This window comes from Quercus robur, chromosome 4, assembly GCF_932294415.1.
Source record: "Quercus robur chromosome 4, dhQueRobu3.1, whole genome shotgun sequence".
NCBI lineage: Eukaryota > Viridiplantae > Streptophyta > Magnoliopsida > Fagales > Fagaceae > Quercus > Quercus robur.
This window is the reverse complement of record NC_065537.1, coordinates 49,008,708-49,031,848: the sequence shown is the minus strand read 5'-3', so window position 1 is coordinate 49,031,848 and position 23,141 is coordinate 49,008,708. Positions and strand designations below refer to the sequence as shown.

Below are 23,141 nucleotides of genomic sequence, written 5' to 3'. Positions count from 1 at the left end.
GATGCCCTGGCGATGAATACTTATTTTTGATACCTAAGTTCGAGCAAAATGACCTGAAGCTTTGGCTGTCGAACTGACGACCGTTGTCTGATATGATCGTCCTTGGTATACCAAACCTGCAAACAATATTTTTCCAAACAAAATTTTGTACCTTTGCTTCGGTGATTGTCGCCAGAGCTTCTGCCTCCACCCATTTTGTGAAGTAGTTGATGGCGACGAGCAGAAACTTCACCTGTCTCTTTGCCTGAGGTAAGGGACCCATGATGTCGATCCCTCATTGCGCAAATGGCCAGGGAGATGATATTGTGGTCATCTTCTCTCCGGGGATCCTTTGAACATTCCCATACCTCTGGCAACTGTCACACGTCCTCACAAAGTCGGCTGCGTCTTGTTGCATTGTTGGCCAAAAGTAGCCAGCTCTCATGATGTTTCTGGCGAGAGACTTTGCCCCCGCGTGATCTCCGCAGATCCCACCATGCACTTCTTCAAGGATGTACCTGGCTTCCTCCTTTTCAACACATCTCAAATACGACTGAGAGTAGCCTCTTTTATAAAGTTCGTCATTAAGTATCGTGAATCTGGCTGCTCGTTTTCTGATCTTTTTAGCTTCCTCTGGATCATCCGGTAGTCGTCCTTCTTGAAGGAAGGTGATTATCGGATTCGTCCATCCACTGTCTGTGTGGACGGTGGAAATCTGAAGTTCCAGTATGCTGGGATGGTTCTGTTCTTCCATCCTCCAATCGGACTTCTTACCTCCACTGTCCGTTGAGGCACTTCGGGCCACCTCATCAGCTTCTGTGTTCTGTTCTCTGGGGATTTGGACGAACTCTGCGTATTTGAAGGAACTGATCAATTGGTTTGTCAGCTTGAGGTATTTCTGCATCCTTGTTTCCTTTGCCTCGTACTCCCCTCTTACTTGTCCAATGACGAGTTGAGAATCGCTCCTGAGCACAACATTCTCAGCTCCTAGTGCTCGAGCCACTCTTAACCCTGCCAGCAGTGCCTCATATTCTGCTTCATTATTGGTCACCGGGAACTTAAGTTGGACTCCATACTTGATAACATTCTTTTCGGGAGAAGTGAGGACGATGCCGGCTCCGCCTCCGTGTTGGGTGGACGATCCATCAGTATTAACCGTCCAGATGTTCTCTACGTTTTCAGGGACGGTGAACTCTGCTATAAAATCTGCTAGTGCCTGTGCTTTTATTGCCACCCTTGGACGATACTTTATGTCGAACTGGCTGAGCTCGACTGCCCACTGCACCATTCTTCCTGCTGCTTCTGGTTTGTTCATTGCCTTTTTAATGGGCTGATCCGTCATCACGACGATGGGATTGGCTTGAAAATACGGACGGAGTTTCCTTGAGGCCATAATCAGGGCGAAGGTGATCTTCTCCATACGCGGGTACCGTGCCTCGGCGCCCTGGAAGGCCTGGCTAACGTAATACACAGGAAGTTGTAAACCACCATCTTCTCTAATCAATGCCGCGCTGACAGCTGTGGTTGAGACGGCTAAGTACAGGAATAGCTCTTCACCTTCTTTGGACGGGCTCAGGAGGGGCGGGTTGCTAAGATAACTTTTTAGCTCTTGGAAGGCCGCTTCGCATTCCTCCGTCCATGAAAACGCTTTCTTCAAAGTTTTGAAGAACGGAAGGCATTTGTCCGTTGCCTTCGAAACGAACCGATTGAGGGCCGCAATTCTCCCTGTCAGGGACTGCACTTCTTTGACCGTCCTGGGTGAAGACATTTCCAGGATGGCCCTGACCTTCTCGGGATTTGCTTCAATCCCTCTCTGCGATACTACAAACCCGAGAAACTTTCCCGAGGAAACCCCAAAGGCACATTTGGACGGGTTTAGTTTCATGCTATATCGTCTGAGAGTGTTGAACGTCTCTCTGAGGTCGTCCAGATGGTTTTCTTCTTCCTTGCTCTTGACGAGCATATCATCAACGTAAACCTCCACATTTCTCCCGATTTGCTTCTCGAACATCTGATTCACCAATCTTTGGTAGGTGGCCCCTGCATTTTTGAGCCCGAAAGGCATGACTCGATAGCAGTAGAGTCCCTGGCTGGTGATAAAAGCGGTCTTCTCTTGGTCTTCTCTTGGTCTTCTTCGGCCATCTGTATCTGGTTATATTCTGAAAACACGTCCATAAATGTGAGAAGTTTGTGTCCTGCTGTGGAGTCTACTAGCTGGTCGATTCTGGGCAGCGGGAAGCTATCTTTTGGGCATGCTTGGTTCAGGTCTGTAAAGTCGACACACATCCTCCACTTCCCATTTGACTTTTTGACCATGACTACGTTGGCCAACCATTCTGGATAGTGAACTTCTCGGATAAATCTTGCTGCAAGCAACTTATTTACCTCGTCCATTACTGCCTTATTTCGCTCGGGAGCAAATACTCTCCTTTTCTGCTGGACAGGTTTCTTTTCGGGATCAACATTCAGATGGTGCTGGATGAGGCTTGCTGGGATTCCTGGCATATCCCTGTGACTCCAGGCGAAAATGTCGAGGTTGCTCTTCAGAAAGCTGACGATTTCGTCTTTCGTCTTTTGGCTCATGCTCGTCCCTATTTGGGTCGTCCTTGGAGGGTTCCCTTCAGCCAGATCTATCGTTTCAAGTTTCTCCATAATCTCTGGCGTCTTTTCCTCAATCGTCCACGTATGGTTTTCCTTTGAGGCCAGGACGGCATGGTAGCATTCCCTGGCCAGCACTTGATCACCCTTAATCTCCCCGATTCCATGCTCTGTTGGGAACTTCACCTTTAGGCAGTATGTGGAGATAGCAGCTTTCCAACGATTAAGCATTGGTCTGCCAATGATCACATTGTAGGACGAGGGTGAGTCTACTATTAGAAAATTGTGCTGGTTGGTTACCTGAAGGGGATATGACCCGGCTGTAACTGTTAACGTCGTGATTCCTCTGGGGTACACTTTGTCTCCGCTGAAGCTGACTAGGGGAGACTCAAAAGGACGAAGCCTTTTTGGGTCCAGCTTTAGTTGTTGGAAAGCAGGAAGATAGATTATATCTGCAGAACTTCCGCTGTCGACCAGGACTCTTCGCGTGTTGAACCCCTCGATCATGATCATAATGACGAGTGGATCATCATGGGGCTGCTTCACACTTCTGGCCTCCTCTTCAGAAAAATGCAAGTCTTCACTGGTGCGTCTTTGCTTTGACGGTGGTACACTGTGGACGCTGTTTACCTGTCTTTGGTATGACTTCCTGAGAGACTTGAATGACCCTCCGGCGGTTGGTCCCCCGGCGATGGTTTTTATTTCCCCTAGCGCATTCTGTGGACGAGGTTGGGGGCGATCTTCGTCTCTTCGTGCATTCACTGGCTGGCTCTTCTGTCCGTACCTGCTGAAATCCCCCCTTTTTACATACTGTTGTAGCTTCCCATTACGGATGAGCTCTTCAATCTGCTCTTTCAGGTCCCTGCAGTCCTCCGTGTAGTGCCCATGATCTTTATGGAAACGGCAGTATTTCCTCTTATCGCGTAATCCAGGTGCTGACTGGAGTGGTTTTGGCCACTTTAGGGATGGTTCGTCCCTTATTTCTGTTAGAATTTGATCTACGGGCATCGCCAGCGGGGTGAACTTTGACGGACGAGGGTTTTTATCGTCCCTTCTTCGATCGTCATTTCTCCTGTCATGACGTTCTCGTTTTAGCCCTCTTCGATCGTCCTCCTTTTCCTTCTTCTTTTCCCTGCTCTTATCTGCTCCATCAATAGCTGCCAGAGCTTCCTCCGCGTTCATGTACTTCTGAGCCTTTAACAGTGTCTCGGCCATCGTCTTAGGGGGATTTTTTGCCAAGGATGCTACAAAATCCCTGGACTTCAATCCTGCTTTGAAGGTTGTGAGATGTACCTTGTCATCCGTCTCATCTATTTCCAACATTCCTCGGGTGAAGCGTGTCACGTAGGACCTCAGTGGTTCCTTCTCTCCTTGTTTGATGGTAAGTAAGTGGTCGGCAGTTCTCTTTGGTCGCTGCCCCCCCCCCCCCCCACGAAGTGACGGACAAAGGAGCTGCTCAACTGTTCGAAATTGTCGACGGACGATGTTGGCAACTTGTTGAACCATTCCCTGGCTGCTCCTTTGAGGGTCGTAGGGAATGAGCGACAGAAGATCTCGTCAGGTGGCTGTTGGAGGCCTAAGGTCGTCCTGAAGGTATTCAGGTGATCCAAGGGGTCTTTCAGCCCGTCGAAAGGTTCTAGTTGTGGTAGACGGAATTTGGAGGGTACAGGGCACTCCTGGACAGTTATGGTAAAGGGCGAATCCGTCTTCCGGACGATTCTCTCCAAACTTTGGTCCGTCTTGCCTTTTATGGCGTTTCTTAGCTCGTCCATCTCTTTCCTCATTTCTCTCAATAGGTCCGAACTTGCTTCCTCTGGAGTACTTGTCCGCCTTCTGTTGCTGTCTTCATCGTCTCCCCTATCCGCACGATTGCTTTCTTGTAGTAGTCGTTGTTTCATTTCTTGGTTCTGTCTTGTGAGTTCTTCCACGGTTGCTGACAGCGACTGGACTTGTAGGGCCAGCGCAGCAGGGTCTGGGTTTGTACTAGATTCCATTTGGACTGGGGACAGATTACGTTTATCGTCGTTTCCCACAGACGGCGCCAAACTGATGATGATTTGATCGTCAGTTGATTTATGATCGTCCAGATGAAACTGTTCCTCGCCAGACCAATCTTCTGCAACTCGTGAACGAACGAAAGGAAGTAGTTTGCCGGCGTTGTGCCTGCAAAAAGGTCTCCGATGCCAAAGTCAGTAAGATTGACAAAGGAGAACAATGGGAGTAATTTTCTAGAGTGTTTTCTTACCCTGCCCCTCTCGGGGTTTAGCTCTTTTATATGTGTGTTTGTAGGTCCTTTCTTCTAGCCGTTGGTGGAGTCTTGATGGAGGCTTTAATCTAGCCTGGTAACGTCTTTGCTGGGTGTTAATGATGAGCTGTCATTCCCAACGGTTTGAAGGTTAATTAATGTCTTGTAACCGCTCCGCGAAGAGTAGGAACGAGTGTCCGGATGTTTGAGCGACGACCTTCTCTCTTGGGACGATTTTGCCGAGGATCGTCCCTATCTTGCCTTGTGTGGACGATTACCATTTTGGTCGGGCGTATCAATAATGACCATTACCGAAGACAAATAATTTGTGGTGTCCCTCTCACAGTCCCATCTTCGTGATAGTGCAAGGATTAGATGAAGGCCACGCGTCAAGATCTTGTCTTTAACTGTTGGGATCTTGACTGAATTGCTTTTGTTCCTTTCGAACAGGACATTGTGTTAAATGCCGAGGGATCCACCCGTAAACTAATCTCGTGCTTCTTTCATGGACCCCATTTTTGTTGAAAAATATATGTGGTACCTAACCTAATTGCAATATGTGGTACCAAACCCAATTGCAATATGCCCTGATCCCAATCTATTTATATTGTGGATTTTGAATGTTCTACAATGGGAGGTACAAAATATCTTAATCAATAATGTGGTAGGACTTTTTTCCTTTATTCAAAGTCCAAAATATATTTTTGTTGTAAAAATATGTCCCGTTGGCAGATTTTTTTATTATTAATATATTATTTTAAAAAAATTATACTACTTTTATAAGGAATATAAAAAATTATCAAAAGAAAATTATTAATTTTTTTTAAAATATTCCATAAATTAATGTCTTAAGTCATTTGTTAAATCATTAATTTTTTTTGTATATATGACAAAACTTAGGTATAGTATCTTAAGTACTATTCCTTAGATTCTTTTCTTAAGATTCAGCCATATGGGTTAACTAAAACAAACACTTTCATCTCATGAAAAAAAAAATTCACATGGTAGAATTTAAAAAAAAAAAAAATTAAAGAAGAGCATCTAAGTATCGTACAGAAATCTTACTCATATATATATATATATATATATATATATATATGTAGGGGCAGTTTTTGTGGCCCAGGCCTAACAAGTAAGTGGTTCTGGCCAAAAGTCGCTAGACAATGAATTTGTAGAGAGCGGGTTACAGAACTAGGGCTAGACGAAGTGAATGTTAGTTAGTTGAATGCCATGGAATAGTCTGAACGTGAGAATATTCCATTTAAGTTCACAGGATGCCGGTCCGAGGAGACGTATAAGTGCACCTCTTGCTCTGGTTACAGACTACAGAATTCTTTAACCTCTCTTTCTCTCTTTTCTCTAAATTCCCGGATCCCCTCTTCATGGGGATTTCCTTCTCTTATATAGCCTTCTTAAATTGATAAGGACCTTACACTTGTTAATCATCTGGACCTTCACTTGAATGCCTGTCCCATCGGACATCCACCTTATCCTTCTGTGAGTTGCACTGGCCAATGTAACACTGTTCGCCTGTCTTCTCCACATTAATGCGGCTGAAAAAGTAGCTTCTTTGCATTTAATGCGGCAGTTGTGGCTTCTCCCTAGACTTCTTACACTTTTCGCTTTCTTGCTGTGTGAGGCTCATCCTACTACCGACGTTTGTCTGGGATGATTTTCACTGTGGAGGGGGTGCATATTGGGCCCATATTTGGGTGTCCGAGGAGACATGCCTCCTCGAACGTCTTTTAAAATAGACTGGGCTCAACAGGATTGGGCCAAAAGTCTTTTGGTCCCCATTTTCCCTTTGGGTCATGGCTGGGCTCCGTGCGGGGCCCAAGGCCCACTGTTGACTTTGAGAATTTTACCCCTACAATAGCCCCTCAAAATTCCGGCTCCTTCTTTCTTGTCCGAGGAGGAAAGGCGGGATTTTGACATTCATAGGATTACTTATTGTGGATTCCTGCTTCACTCGTGCGGACGTATGCTTCTCACGTGCCTCATTAATGATGGAGGTGTTTAATGACCCATGAGGCGCTAATTATTGCTTTTAGCGGTTTTACATCCCTTCAATTCGACGATTGGATGCTAGATCAACGGTTGGGATCATTTCCATTTCTCTAGGCGGGAGTATGTCTGTCCAGCTTCTCCTGGATATATTAGATTTTTCAAAGGTGTTTCCTGCTCATTTTTGGACAAGCACTCAAGCACTCAGAGCACTCCAGTACTTTCCCTTTCAAAGTGTTCAAGCCTCCGCAGTCGTCCCCTTGAAGATTTCCTGCAAGTTCCTCACCCGTAAGTGCACATTCCTTTTCCGTTGCCTTTTCCAGCGTTATTCCTTATGTAAATCGTCTTTGCGTCACCTAGGATTAGGGGGATGGGTAAGCTTGAGAAACTGGTAGATTCCCTGGCCGGTATGGAAGGCTTCAGGGCTAAATACCGTATTCCGCCGGAGGTAGGTCTAGAGTATTGTTCTCTGGAGGAGGTCTTAATCAAGAGAAGAACGGGGCAGGTTGCCATTCCAGTGATAGCCTTTGTGGAAGGAGGAATGACCATCCCTATGGGGAGGATAACTAGGGATTATTTGCGTGGTCATAGGTTGGCCCCTCACCAATGCGTCGCGAATATGTTCCGGATTCTGGGGTGTGTAAAGGTCTTAAACAATCAAATGAACCTCGGCCTTACATGGCATGACGTGGTTCATCTATATGAATTGCACAGCCTCGGCGACTCATATTACTTGAAGTCCAGGTCCGATGAGGTGAGGTTGATATCCTGCCTTCCCAAGTCCAACAAAGGCTTGAAGGACGACCTTTTGATCGTCTCCGAACAATGGCACGATGGTATTCACTGCCCAGTCAGGGCAGGAAAACCAGGTGGGACACCATAGAGTTAGATCCCTTGGAAAGGATCTTAGTTTTGATCTTTCTTTTTCTTCGTTTCAATTTTGACTTTGCTTGTTTACCTCCTTGGACTAACATAATCCTCTCTTTGGGCTTTGCAGACAAGGCGCATACGACTCCTCGGCTAAGTTTGGTCAACATCCAAGCACTCAATTTCCTTCTAAGGTCTAAGATTTACGTGAGTGCAGACGGGCAATTGCGGGCTGCACCTCTGATTTTGGACTACGAGCCCCTTACTTGTGCTCTAGTGGAGGCCGGCCAAGAAATCAGGGCTGGCAGTCCGCGATTAGCACGAATTGACGTCTCCATACCAGGTTTTCTCGCGTCAAGAGATTTACCTCCCGTCTAGCTGCCTGCTCAGCATGCTTTTCCCGCAGTAGTTGTCCCAGCGGACAAAGCCGGTTCCTCGCACTCGTCTTTGGAAGATCAGATAGACCAGTTCCATTTCGCCGAGGAGGGCGAGGTGTCGGCCAGGCCAGTAAAGCTCTCGGACTCTGATTCCGATTTAGACCGTGCCTCGGCAGCCCCTGATCTTGGTTTAGCAATCGCACAAGTTGATACCAGCCAAGAGCTTGAAGAAGAAGGAATGGACCTGAAACAAAGGTCTGGTCTCAGGGGCCTCCTTTCCAATAGGAACAAAGGGCAGTCCTCCAAGGATGTCCCGAAGGAACAGCCGACCTCCAAGACTCCTCCTCCTCTTCCTCCCACATCGGATGCAGCACTGCAACCTATGCCCAATTTGAGGCGAAAAAGGCCTGTGGAGGAATTTGAGGAGGGCGAGGTTGGCCAGGAAAAAGCCAAGCCTCAGAAGAAAGGTAAAGAGACCAAAAAGCCCAAAGAGAAGAGGACTAGGTCCATTGATAGCCGAGACGAGGCGGCTATTCAGAAGGAACAGCGAATATGGTCGCCACGGCTTGAACTGGATGGCGCTCCAATTTCCTGGGATGCGACCCTATGGGAATCCCAGCGAGGGCAGGCGTCATTCTTGGCTGAGACCCTGTAGCAGCCTCTTCTTTTGCCTCGCGATATGAAGGGGCTCCGAGATACTCGACAACCAGACCTTTTCATGTCGCTGAAGAGGGACATGGCTATGGTAAGTGAGAACTTCTACTAGCTCATTCTTTTGTTACGTATCTATTCATTCGTCATTCTCTTTTAATTGGGCCTTTACTTTTCTGGCGCAGGTTACCCAACAAATCTTTGTTGCTGAGGAATGGGCCAAAAAGGCACGTGAGGACCTTCACAGTGAGGTTCAGTCCCGCTGTGCTGTCGAGAGGACTACTGGCGACCTCAGGCAGGAAAATGATAGCCTCAGCAATGAAGTAAAGAAGGCAAAGAAGGGTCGTACGAGCGCGGAAGCCGGCCTTAAAAACGCCACTAAGCAGGCGGAGGATCTGCGCCTACAACTCCGCCAGTCCGAGGAAAATCTCGTGACAGAGAAGCAGGCGGTTTCAGATCTCAAGGCTGAGCTTGCGAAGGTTAAGGGGGAGGCCCGTCTGGCCAAGGAGGCGGCCGAGAAAGCAGTGGCAGCCTCTTATGATCGCGGAGTTAGGGACACTGAGGTTAGGTTGACCAAGGAGGTGGCCGCTGTATGCAGGGAATACATCACCCAGTCTTGGGGCATAGCCTTGGATCGGGCAGTAGTCCCAGCGGATTCTGATCTCAGGAAAGCTGAGAATGTTTTTTTTCCGGAGGACATTCGTGAGATTCCTGACGTGGTTACCCCTGAAGAGCCTCTCCCAATGAAGGCCTTAGCCTCGGACCCCCCTATACCTGAAGCTGAAGGCGCGCAGCCGGCTGAGAAGGATAAATTGCCCGAGGACAGTCTTTCAATCAGGGAGGTTGTTGCACAGGCTAAGGAGGCTGTTCCGGGACCCCAGGCAGCAGACGACCAACCCGGGCCTACTCAGGGTTCAGACTTCGGAAAGTAGTGTAGGATTTTATTTGTTTTGCCCTTCATATTCTGTTTTGTTGATGTTTGTAGAAGGACCGCTTTTGGATTTTAATGAAAAGAGTTTCCTTTAAATCTTGTTGTTTTACTTTCTCTTTTGTTTTTATCATGAATGGATGTCTATTCTGTCATTAACTGTTGAAAACCAAGCATAAGTGAATGAATATGTGGAAAAATGATAGTCAATAATTAGACAAAATAGCTGCGAGGTTAATTTCCCCCAAGTCTATGGTTCGAGGAGCTAGGCAGGACTTGGGTTCTGTTTAACACTTAGTGAAAATAGCTGTACAGTAATACGTCGTCAAGAATGATGTCTTTCATTAATAACAGTACCTTTTCAGGTTATTTACATTCTAAGGGCGTGGCACTACATGTTCATCCAAATCTTCCAAAAAGTAGGCTCCTACGCCGGCTATGGAAGTGATACGGTATGGGCCTTCCCAGTTTGGTCCAAGCTTTCCCCATGCAGGCTTCCTCGCGGTGCCCAGGACCTTCCTCAGTACTAGATCCCCGTGCGCCAATGGCCTTGACTTCACCTTGGCGTCGTAACCCTGTTTGAGCTTTTGCTGATAGTATGCTAGGTGGACCATTGCACTTTCCCTTTTTTCTTCGAGGAGGTCCAAGCTTTTTTCCAGAAGTTTGTTATTAGCAATGGGGCTGAAGGCAGTAGTCCTCTGTGTTGGGAAGTTTATCTCCAGTGGGATGACAGCCTCGGCTCCGTAGGTCATTGAAAATGGGGTTTCTCCCGTGGACCTGCGAGGCGTGGTGCGGTATGTCCACAAGACGTGGGCTAATTCTTCGACCCACCTCCCTTTTGCATCATCCAACCTCTTTTTCAGCCCATGCACTATGGTTTTATTGATGGCTTCCGCCTGTCCATTACCTTGTGGGTAGGCTGGTGTGGAGTATCGATTGATAATTCCCAGCTCATTACAGTATTTTCTGAAGGCTTTGTTGTCAAACTGGAGGCCGTTGTCCGAGATCAGGGTGTGCGGGGTCTCGAACCTAGTGATAATATTTTTCCAAACAAACTTCTTGACATCGACGTCCCTAATGTTTGCCAGCGCCTCAGCTTCGACCCACTTTGTGAAGTATTAGGTGCCGACGAGAAGAAATTTCTTGTTCCCTACCGCTTTGGGGAATGGTCCTAGTATATCTAGGCCCCATTGTGCAAATGGCTAAGGGCTGGACAGCGGGTTAAGTTCTCCGCCTGGCTGGTGTATGTTCGGGATGAATCTTTGGCATTGGTCACACTTCTTCACATATTCCAGAGCCTCTTTATGCATGCTCGGCCACCAATAACCCAGCGTCATGGCCCTGTGGGACAGGGACCTACCCCCCGTATGACTTCCGCAAATCCCTTCATGTAACTCCTCCAGGATGAGTTCAGTAGCCTCTGGGTGCACACACAGCAGGTATGGCCCCGAGAACGAGCGTCGGTAAAGCTTGGAGTCCTTGGACAGCTAGAATCGAGAAGCTTTCCTCCTGATTTTGTCGGCCTCAACCTTATCGTCTGGCAAGGTGTCGTGCTTTAAGAACAGCACCAGAGGGTCCATCTAGCTAGGCCCTGCCCCGACGTTGTGTACCCGAATTCCGTTGGCCTTCTTTGTTGTTGGGCGATAAAGATCTTCAACTAAAATAACCCGCGGAAGGGGCTGAGCCGAGGAGGTGGCCAGCGTTGCGAAAGAATCAGCATGGGTGTTCCCACTCCTGGGTACATGCATCAAACGGAAGTGATAGAAATGGGTCTGCAGGTGCTTAGCCCGGGCCAGGTACTCTTGCATTCTTTCATCCTTCGCCTCCAACTCCTCGTTTACTTGTCCCATGATGAGTCTCGAATCCGAGAACATGTTTACGAATTTTCCACCCAATTTCCGGATCATTGACATCCCCTCCAATAGCGCCTCATACTCGGCTTCGTTATTCGTGGCTGAGAATCCAAGCCTCAACGACTTTTCTATGGTTATCCCTTCGGGAGAGACTAGAACGAGCCCTACCCCTGAGCCCCTTTGGTTTGCTGCATCGTCGATGTGTGCTTTCCACCAATTGTGTTCATGCTGAGAGACTGTGCTGATCAGTTTCTCACCAGCACTTGGTGATCCCGACACTTCCATTCCTTCTAGGGTGGGCTCCGCAAATTCAGCTACTAGATCGGCAAGGACCTGACCTTTTATGGCGGTGCGAGGCATATATCTAATGTCGAAGGCGCCCAGGATCGTTCCCCATTTTGCAATTCTACCTGTGTAGTCGGCGCTGCGGAGAACGGATTTCAACGAAAGTTGAGTTAGCACAACTACTGTATATGCTTGAAAATAGTGGGGGAGCTTCCGCGTGACTTGTACGACGGCCAAGATAGCTTTTTCGAGGGGGAGATACCGGGTCTCTGCCTCCTGCAGCGATTTGCTCACGTAATAGACGGGTCGTTGCGTGCCGTTGTCCTCTCGGATTAGCACTAAGCTCACCGCATGAGAGGCTACTGCGATGTAGGCGAACAACACCTCGTCAGCATCGGGACTGGACATAATCGGTGGTCGGGTGAGGTATTCCTTGAGCTGTTGGAAGGCCAAAGCACACTACTCAGTCCACTCGAAGCCTTTCCACTTATGCAATAGGAGGAAGAAAGGTCTGCATCTGTTCGTTAAGCGGGAGATGAAACGGTTTAAAGCAGCTATCATACCGATGAGCTTCTGGACCTCTTTGGGATTCCGAGGAGGCTGCAAGCTATGAATGGCTCTTATTTGGTCAGGGTTAACTTCTATTCCTCTGTGGGTCACCATATAGCCTAAGAATTTTCCTGACCCCACCCCAAATGAACATTTGGATGCGTTCAGTCGTAGCTTGTACTTTCTCAGAATTTGAAAGACTTCGTCGAGGTCTCTGATGTGGTCGGTCACCAGTTTGCTTTTTACCACCATGTCATCTATATACACTTCAACGCTCTTACCCATTTGCTGTTCAAACATCCTAGTTATCATCCTTTGATAGGTTGACCCGGCGTTCTTCAAGCCGAAGGGCATCACCTTATAATGATAGTTTCCAACTGGGGTGACAAAAGCAGTTTTTTCTTGGTCTTCGGCAGCCAGGGATATCTGATGGTAGCCCTGGAAGGCGTCCAAAAAACTCATTCGGGGGTGTCCGACAGTCGCATCTACCAATCGGTCTATCCGTGGCATTGGAAAAGGATCCTTCGGGCAGGCCTTGTTTAAGTCCGTGAACTCTACACAGACCCGCCATTTCCCGCTCTTCTTTTTTACCATGACTGTGTTGGCTAACCATTCGGGGTAGAATACTTCCTTGATAGCCTCAGCTTTCTTCAATTTTGCGACCTCTTCTCTCATAGCGTCTGCATGTTCTTTTGACGGTCGCCGAGGAGGTTGCTTCTTAGGCGTTATAGCCGGGTTAACATTAACGTGATGGCATATGAGATCTGAGTCAACCCCGGGGGCCTTATAGGGATCCCAAGCGAATACGTCCGCATTCCGTCGAAAAAAATCAATTAGTGTTGACTTCTCTTGTGGTGGTAATTCTGAGCCGATCTAAAAAAAACCTCTCAGGGTCTGATCCGACGAGTACTTTCTCCAGCTCCTTACAGTTCACCTCCGTGGCTGGTCCTCCACCACCCGCAGTTGGGACCGAGGTCATTGATTGCTATAAGCCGTTTTCGGCTGAAGTGGAAGGTTCACTGTTTGGTCGTTGTGAGATTGCCGACACCATGCATTGCCTAGCCATTCCTTGGTTCCCTATTATTTCTTTGACTTGACCTCCTGACGGATACTTCACTTTTTGGTACAAGGTTAATGGCACAGCCCCTAGTGCATGAAGCCACGGCCAGGCCACGATAGCTGTATAGGGGGAGTACGCATCTACGACAATGAAGTTCACCTCTACCACGTCTGAGTCCGTTTGCACAGGCATCCTAATCATGCCTTTCGAGGTGACGATTTTTCCTTCAAAGCTGACCAGAGGGGAATCGTATGGCGACAGGTCTTCTAGTTTCAAGTTCAACCCCTTATACAAATCAGGGTACATTACATCCACGGCGCTGCCTTGATCGACTAACACCCTTTTCACGTCATAACCTCCAATTCTGAGCGTGACGACTAGGGCATCGCCGTGGGGTTGAAGGGTTCCTTGCTTGTCCTCCTCCGAGAACCCGATTAAAGGCGTGGCACTCACTCTGGCTCTCTTGGATTCCCTTTCGTCCGGCTCAGTCGGGAACTTGCCCACTGACATTACTCTGAAAGGGCTGGAATCGGTCCTTCCAGGTGCGGCAAGAATGACATTTATTGTGCCAATGGGTGGCCTTAATGTGCCTTGTCTGGTTTCGATATTTGACTGTTCCTGCCATCCTTCAGGGCGGTGCAACAGATGCCTCAACTTCCCTTCTCGGACAAGCCGATCCAAATGATTTTTCAGATTCCTGCAATCATCGATGGTGTGACCTGGCTCCTGGTGGTATGCGCAGTACAGATTCTAATTACGTTTTGAGGGGTCACCTGCCATCCTGTTCGGCCACTGAAAGAAAGGTTCGCACTTCACCTTCTTTAGGATCTTGTGTAATGGTTCTCGGAACACAGCATGGACTGCTTGAGCCTCAGTAGGTCCGAACTGTTTTGCGTAGTCTCTTCTCGGCCTGTTACTATTGTTAAAACGGTCCGACCTGAAGTCCCTCCTCTCCTGAGGGACAACCTTCGCTTTGCCCTTCCCCATCTGCTGGTCCTCCTCGACCCTTTTGTACTTGTCAATTTTGTCCATGAGTTGGCGCATGCTGGTGACTGGCTTCCCAGTGAGGGATTTTCTTAAGCCATGCTCTGTCGGCAGGCCCCTTTTGAACGTACTAATGGCGACATCATCGTAATTCCCTTCTATCTCATTGTACATCTCCCAACATCTGTCTGAGTAGGCCTTCAGCGTCTCTCCTTCCCGCATGGATAAGGATAGGAGGGAATCGAGGGGCCGAGGGACTCTACTGCTGGTGATGAAGCGGGAACCAAAAGCCTGCATCAGCTGTTTAAAGGAATCTATGGAATTCGGCTAGAGGGTATCAAACCATCTCATCGCCATAGGTCTCAAGCTGGACGGAAACACCTTACACATTAACGCCTCATCCCTGGAGTGGACGGCCATCCTCTGATTAAATTGGCTTACATGCTCTACTGGGTTAGTCCGACCGTTGTATATGGCAAACGTTGGTTGATGGAACCGCCGAGGAAGCACTGCCCTCTCTATTCTACGCGTGAACGGGGACTAGGAGATACGATCCAGGGCCTTGCTCATGGCATCGTTGGCCAGGCCTTGGTAAGATGGGCTTTTGTGGCTGCGTTTGCGAGGCCGCTCTTCCTCATAGGAAAAAGTCTCACTCAGAGGGGTTCTTGATCTTCGCCTGTATTCGTTATCCTCATCACTACTAGTGTCCGAGCCAGGTGAAGGACGTTTTCGCTGCGCTCGGCGCAGCTTCTTCTTCAAATCATCAATCTCTTGCTGTAAAGCCTTTCGATCATTTTGCTTATGGGATGCATGATTCTTCCCTTTTGAGCGGCTTCTACTCGTGTGAGAGGTGTTCACACTGCCCTCTCGTTGATTATCTTGGTCCTTCTCTCGTTTGAGATTCAAAAAATTGTCCTGCCGTTGGGAATCTGCACGTTCGGTTTGGCGCGGACCTGATCCTTCCATTTCTTACAGATTCACTTGTCGAGACGCAAGTTCTTCCTACAGACGGTGCCAATTGTAGGGGCGGTTTTTGTGACCCAGACCCAACAAGTAAGTGGTTCTGGCCAAAAGTTCCTAGACAATGAATTTGTAGAGAGCGGGTTACAGAACTAGGGCTAGACGAAGTGAATGTTAGTTAGTTGAATGCCATGCAATAGTCTGAACGTGAGAATATTCCATTTAAGTTCACAGGATGCCGGTCCGAGGAGACGTATAAGTGCACTTCTTGCTCTTGTTACAGGCTACAGAATTCTTTAACCTTTCTTTCTCTCTTTTCTCTAAATTCCCCGATCCCCTCTTCATGGGGATTTCCTTCTTTTATATAGCCTCCTTAAATTGATAAGGACCTTATACTTGTTAACTATCTGGACCTTCACTTGAGTGCCTGTCTTATCGGACATCCACCTTATCTTTCTGTGAGTTGCACTGGCCAATGTAACACTGCTCGCCTGTCTTCTCCACATTAATGCGACTGAAAAGGTAGCTTCTTTGCATTTAATGTGACAGTTGTGGCTTCTCCCTAGACGTCTTACACTTTCCACTTTCCTGCTGTGTGAGGCTCATCCTACTACCGATATTTGTCTGGGATGATTTTCACTGTGGAGGGGGTGCATATTGGGCCCATATTTGGGTTTCCGAGGAGACATGCCTCCTCGGATGTCTTTCAAAATAGACTGGGCTCAACAAGATTGGGTCAGAAGTCTTTTCGTCCCCCTTTTCCCTTTGGATCATGGTTGGGTTCCGTGCGGGGCCCAAAACCCACTGTTAACTTTGAAAATTTTACCACTACAATATATATATATATATATATATATTCTCTGTTGATTGTTTCTCTTGGCACAATATCCAAAATACTACAATGATACTCCAATGTTTACCCCCACAAGGGACTGTTGCTGCTTTCAGCACAAAATGCCAAACTGCTTTCGGTGCAAAACGCCAGACTGTTAAAGACCAGCATCACATCATGCCCACATGACAGGCGGCAATGTGAATAAATGTGTATCATACCATATCCGGATTAAAAGCTGATTATATATATATATAGAGAGGACCTTTTTTTTTTTTTTTGAATTAATATATAGAGGACCTTGACTTCACGAGAAATGCATGCCTGGCGTCACATCATTTCCACATGACAGGTGGCTATGAATAAATGTGTCATACCATATCTGGACTAAGCTGATTATATATATATATATATATAGAGAGGACCTTGACTTCACGAGAAATGCATGCCTAGCGTCAAATCATCCCACATGACAGGTGGCAATGTGAATGAATATGTGTCATACCATATCTGGACTAAGTTGATTGCCTTTTGGCCCCAAAAAATCTAAAAATAGATAGAGTGAGAGCCACAATAATCAAAACTCTAATATTTGCGCAAAAACTATAATGTGGACTCACAAAAAAAACAAAAAAACTAGCTTATGACCGATTACCAAACCCCCTCAAGCATTGTGTTCCGGCCAGAAAACATTAACATCTTAAAACTAGCTTATGACCACCCTGAATTGATTTTTTTTTAATATCTTAAAATTTTTGAATTTTAAATTAATATGGGTTGTTGACCACCTTAGAAAAAAAAATCTTAACCACCTTGAAAAAAACTTGAACACCCTAAATAAAAATTTGAGTCCATTAAAAATAAAATTTGATCTCTCCAAAATTTTGGTCCGTTGAAGGTTGAACCAAAAAATTTCAAAAAATGCAATTTTTACGAAATTTTCACAACAGTTTCACAAATAAACCTTAAGTAGTAAGTTATTACTGGTTGTTATTGGTAAACAAAAAAGTAATTTCTGTGGTAGGTTCAAATTAGAACTAGTAAAAATTGTTCATCTAGGATTTGTTGTAAAAATGTCATAAAACATCACACTTCTAAAAAATTGCCCAAACAAATACAATTTAGCCCAAAAGCCCAAATCAAATGTTTAAGTGTATGTTTGGCTCCAAATTAAAAAAAAAATAGTTTATTTTACTATTCAGCTTATTTTTTCTACTATTCATAGGTCCCATTGCACTTTTTGGTACTATTTATAGGTCCACTATACTATTTCAGTTAACTTTTATCTTTACCTACAGTAATTTCAGCAAAAAGTTTTTAATTTCAGCAAAATAAGCGGATCCCAAACAAACCCTTAGTATCTTTTTCGTTTTTTGTGGATATTTTTAAGAAAATGTTTTGAATCCATTCGACAAAGTAACGCTTTTAATATCTATGCAGAGCATAATAATTGAAAGAAGGAAAATGTTTTAAGAATTCCAATTTGTCCCTGTTGTTCAAATAATGCTAATAAGCTGTTGACAATGTAGCAATAATTGTAGTACAAACTACAAAAGACTTGTAATCAGTATCACATCAAGTGACCAAAAAATTATTTTATTTTATTTTTTTTAAGTGAATCTACGAGGTTTTTAATACTTTTACATCAAAATTTTTAATACAAATTGAAAAAATAATACTCCCTCTGTCCCACTTTTTTTGTCATCTATTTCATTTTGAGATGTCCCAAAATATTGTCCTGTTTTTAAAAATAAAAGTTATTAATTTACTAATGTTCCTATTATACCTCTATTAATTTACTAATTCAATTTTTCGATAAATTTTTTTAAGGGTAGTTTTGGAAACTTATACATTTTTAAAAGGTAGACAAGACAATAAATGATGTTTCCCTAAAAAGTTTGACTTTTCAGACAGAACAAAAAAAAGTGGGAGGGAGGAAGTAATAAAATTGGTTTTTCAAGAGGACAAACTTTGTCCATGCTTGAACCATGCATTAGAGCATCCACAACAGCTATCACATAATTTATGTCATTTTGCCATACCAAATGCCTACTTTATTATTTTACCACATCATTTTACAACATCCCATTTATCAAATGTTTTATCATTTAATTATATACATTAAAATAATATTTACTATACATTAAAATAATATGTACAACTCATCAAACAAAATCAACAACCACCACACTGCTGCCAACAACCAACATCCACCACCACACAACCACCGCATCCTCCACAACCAAAAACACAACTCAAAGAAAACCCAAACAAATCCAGCCAAATTTCACAACAAACAACCATAACCCCAACCCAAACAACCCATCAAATCCCAGCCAAATCCTTCACGACCTAAACAAATCCCAGCCAAACCCCAGCCAAATCCTTCACGACCCATCAACTGCCTCAACCAATCATCGACCCAAAACCCCAACCCAACCAACCCATCAACAAACAAACTCAAGTAATCACCGAACCAAAACCCACAACGCTGCCGCAACCAACCTCGACCCACAATGCCGCCAACCCAAAACCTTGACCCACAACCCACAAAAGCTTCAACGACCAACACAACAGACCCATACACACCCACCACCGATCCATCCATCGGAACCCATAGCCTAGCCCATCTGAACCCACCCACCTTCGTTGGAACCGAACCCAGTTAATAAGCTCAAAGGAAAGATACTCATTGAAGAATGTGTCTTTAGCATCCAACTCGTTGTCAGGTTCGATCCCAGACTTGATCGTCAACGTTGGTGTTGGCATCGGCGTCAGCATGGAAGAGCAGTGAGGGTTGGGGTTTGAGAGGAGAGGATTGGGGTGAGAGAGAGGAGAGGATTGGGGTTTGAGGGTGAGACTAATGGAGAGATGAGAGAGAAATAGGAATAAAAAAATAATAAAAGCATATGCCACACCTGTCTGTACCGTAGCAAATTTGTGAGGATACTGTAGCATGTTGCATAATTTATGAGATTTGGAACATCTGATAAATGAGGTTTTTGGTATTTAATGTGCCAAATATTTGGCATTTGGCACATTTACCACATCTAGTGTGGATGCTCTTATGGATGGATGTGCTTTGTGTCTTGTGCCAAAATAAAATCAAGTCAAGTGATAAAGTCCAATTCATTTCATTATCTATCCCAACAACCCCCTGCCTTTACCATTACCCATCAATTTTACATTGAAAATATTTATAATGCTACTGTTTCTAGTCTTGCTGACTTGCTTGCTCTCCTATTTGCGAGAGAAGAGATGATGGATGTGCTTTATGCCTTGTGCCAAAATAAAATTAAGTCAAGTGATAAATTCCAATTCATTTCATTATCTATCCCAACCACTCAATGACTTTACCATCACCCATCAATTTTACATTGAAAATATTTATAATGCTACTATTTCTAGTCTTGTTGACTTGCTTGCTCTCCTATTTGTGAGGGAAGAGATTTCATCTAAGTGTGCGTTTGGCTCTAAATTTAAAAGCCAGCTTATTTTACTATTCAGTTTATTTTACTATTCAGCTTATTTTTACTACTATTTATGGGCCCCATTGCACTTTTTGGTACTATTTATGAGTCTCATTATACTATTTCAGCTAACTTTCCCCTTTATGTACCGTACTTTCAACAAAAAATTTTCAGTTTCAGCAAAATAAGCGGATCTTAAACAAATCCTAATTGTGATTTTTAAATTGTTCTCAAAATACACACCTTTTTAAATGGCTAGTCTATTAGTGTTTATTTTAATCTTTAGCTGAATTTGTTGGATTTATGTGATATATTTTGTACATACGCATATGCACTAAATTAAGTAATGCCTGAATACTTTATTGAATATGATTAATATAACAGTTGAATGCCTAAATTGAATATATTGAATGAACTTATAGTTTTCCCTTTATTATTTTGCACCATAAATAAATTTCTTATATAGAAATCACTTGTTTTGCAAGATTAAAATATTCAAAGCAAAACTGTGTTGACTTTAATAATTTTCTTGCAGATCATAGGCTATGAGAAAATGTCTCATTTTTTCATCCTAACGATCAGGTTGGAATAAGGAGAGCATATTTATAAAGAGGTTTTTGTCAACTTCTTGGCCATGATTTCCCTAAAAAAAAAATTAATGGAGCATTGTGTTGATTTAATACTAATTAGTTTAAAGAATACAAAAATTGGTTGGAATAGATAATAAAAAAAGATGATGTATTTTGTTTATATTGTTACTTATTAGGCAAGATGTTTGTAATTGGATGAGATATTAGTAGTTTAATGATTGTTTGGTTGTATACATTGAAAATGATGTGGTTGATAGAATTGATAACGAAACTATCATACATCAATTTGAAAATATGAAAACTCATATAATAAAATTTTAAAGATTTATGTATTTGTGATTTTTTGTGATATCGATATATTCAAATTTTATTTTATTAAATTTTGTTAAATTTAAGTATTTTAATGACTACATTGAAAAAAATTCCTTAAGCCGCCACTGGCTATATCATCAAGATCATTATAGAAATAATTTAGGTACTCCCAGAGTATAGCGAAATAGTGCTTCCTCCTTTTACATTTACGGTATATTTCACCATTAATTTAACGAGTAAACCCCACTATAAATGTGAGATGATTTAGTACTATTTTTGATACTCTGGAGTACTTAAGAATTTCTCAGGTCTTATAAATAGACGGTGTGGCTTTGTAATCATTTCTTGAAAAGACACAGGAACCTCAGAGTCTCACAGAGGGACTTACAGGTAGCAGTTTTCGAAAATAGAACCATCGAATCCTATATATAAGTAATTAATTTGTTTTTGGATCAAATTTATCGTTCATGTCAAAGTGGTGAAATTGAATTCTTAATTTGATAATTTTGTTTCGAGTATAATGCTATTTTTCACTACTGTTTTTGTACACCCGGGATGAAAACGATAGTGGCGGTGAGATCTCAGTATCTTACTATGAATATAAGGTTTGTAAATTTATCGGGAGAGAATGAAGAAACGAATTAGAACCCACCATTTTAATGGTTCCTATTAAAGAAGTTAAGACTACAAAAATTTGAATCACTTTTTTATTATTAACCCCAATCAAACTAATGGAGTGGTGTTAATGTATCAGAGAGCTAATCAACGCCTTCTAGGAGAGCATACTCAGGGATAGGTAAAGCTTCAGAATATCTACAAAGCATTTTTTAATACAGAATTCCTTCTTTTTCTTTTTTAAGTTGTTTAAGATATTAGTTGGACTACTCTAACGATGCTATACAAACAAACACACAAATGACCTATATATTGTGCTTCATACAAAACTCACAGGACTGGAGCCAACATGAAAGAACCCCAGATGCCAGATTATACCATATGGAAATTATACATAAATAGTTTATGGAAGTCAATCAAGCAGCTACATATCAAACGATAGAAAATATTAAAGTTCTAACTTTTATCAATGTTCTTCAACGATTAATATATGCCCCTGACAGCGTGTGGATATATATCTAAACAGATTAACCACGGAAGCAAGGTCTGCTGTCGCTGAAGTTCTTGACGTAGACAATTATTTGGATTGGAGTGGTTAAGTTAAAACCTATTTGACGGCTCAAGATCTTTGGGACATTGTTGATCCTAACATCGGTAAATGCAGAAATTATTTTCTAGAAATCAATTTCCTTCAAACTAAACATAGCCATGGCGGAAATCGGTTTACATTTTCATTTTCTGTAAATCATTTTTTGCTTCACCCAAAACTCATGAACCTAATTAACCTATACTGTCCGTTGTCAGTTCCCAATCACTATTTTATTGATCTAAATTTTATTTATTTATTTTTTTTTTTTTTTGTAAGGACTCAATTTGTAACGACCCAATATGATATTGGGTTCGTACGTAAAAAATGCCCAAACAATATCATTTGTAGAGCATGGGTTTGAAAGGCTAGGCCTTGGTCACCAGACGGTGGTTTGTCGTGGTGTTCATATATAATTAAATCGTGTTCGCTCGAGGAGTCTTTCTCCTAGAGGCTGACTGGAAGGCTCTGGTTTTTGGCCATTTTTCCCAGCCTCTTTTTAGGCGCATCAATCTTTACATTATATAACCCTTCTTGGTTGATCTTAGTCTTCCACTTGTTGATCAGGCAGGTGCCTATTTCAGTACCCGTCCTATCAGCTGTCCTCTCTTGCTTTTTGTTAGTTGCGACGATCGAAGTCACCTTGTCCAGGCGTCTTTTCTCATTAATATGATTAGGACGTTGGCGGGTGCATTTAATGCGGAGGGGATGTACTTGCCTTGAACCAATTTCGCACCGTACCCCCATGTGGGTCGCATTCTACTCGCCTCTTCCCTTTTTGGGGGCAACCTTTAACGGGATGTTGCTCTTCCCTTTGAAGTCTTGGAGTGCCGAGAACAGGGTACACTTCGGCCTTTCCCTATTCGTCCTCGGCAAATACCCTCCTCGGCACGGGTCCTGGGCCCTAATAGAGCATGGGCCGGATCACAAGTTCCCTGGCCCCACAATATTATATTGGCTTGGGAGATAAGAAAATGTAGGAAAGTAGTGAAAATTTTGTTTTCCATAAAATTTTCAAGAACGCAATTCAAACATTTGAAAATATTTTCTGGAGTATTTTCAGAAACGCAACTAAACACTTAAATTATTTTTTTTTTCAAAAAATATTTTCATCTAAAAATATTTTATGGTTGAAAATTTTTTTACGTCAAACCAAATACAACCTAAGTAACCTTTTGCTGCCGGCTCATAAAGAAAAGACAATGTATCCTAAGTTATTCTAGAATCATAACTATTATACGCTCATTTTTACAATTATTTATATGATAAATTGTGACTAGTTGTCTATCAATTTCATATGAAACTGACATTTTTTTTTCACCACTCACACTCAGCTACATATCATATAAATGTAAAAATGAGCGTAAAATTAGTTATGGTAATAGAATTTTTCAAT

The 23,141-nt window shown here is 43.7% G+C and overlaps 1 protein-coding gene across 1 annotated transcript; it reads right to left on the bottom strand.

Annotated features, from left to right (window-relative positions):
- Positions 1 to 274: 274 nt before the first annotated feature.
- LOC126722093 (uncharacterized) lies at positions 275 to 1,990 on the bottom strand. The gene has a single exon (XM_050425244.1). The coding sequence runs from the start codon at positions 1,988 to 1,990 to the stop codon at positions 275 to 277; it is 1,716 nt and encodes a 571-aa protein (XP_050281201.1).
- Positions 1,991 to 23,141: the final 21,151 nt, after the last annotated feature.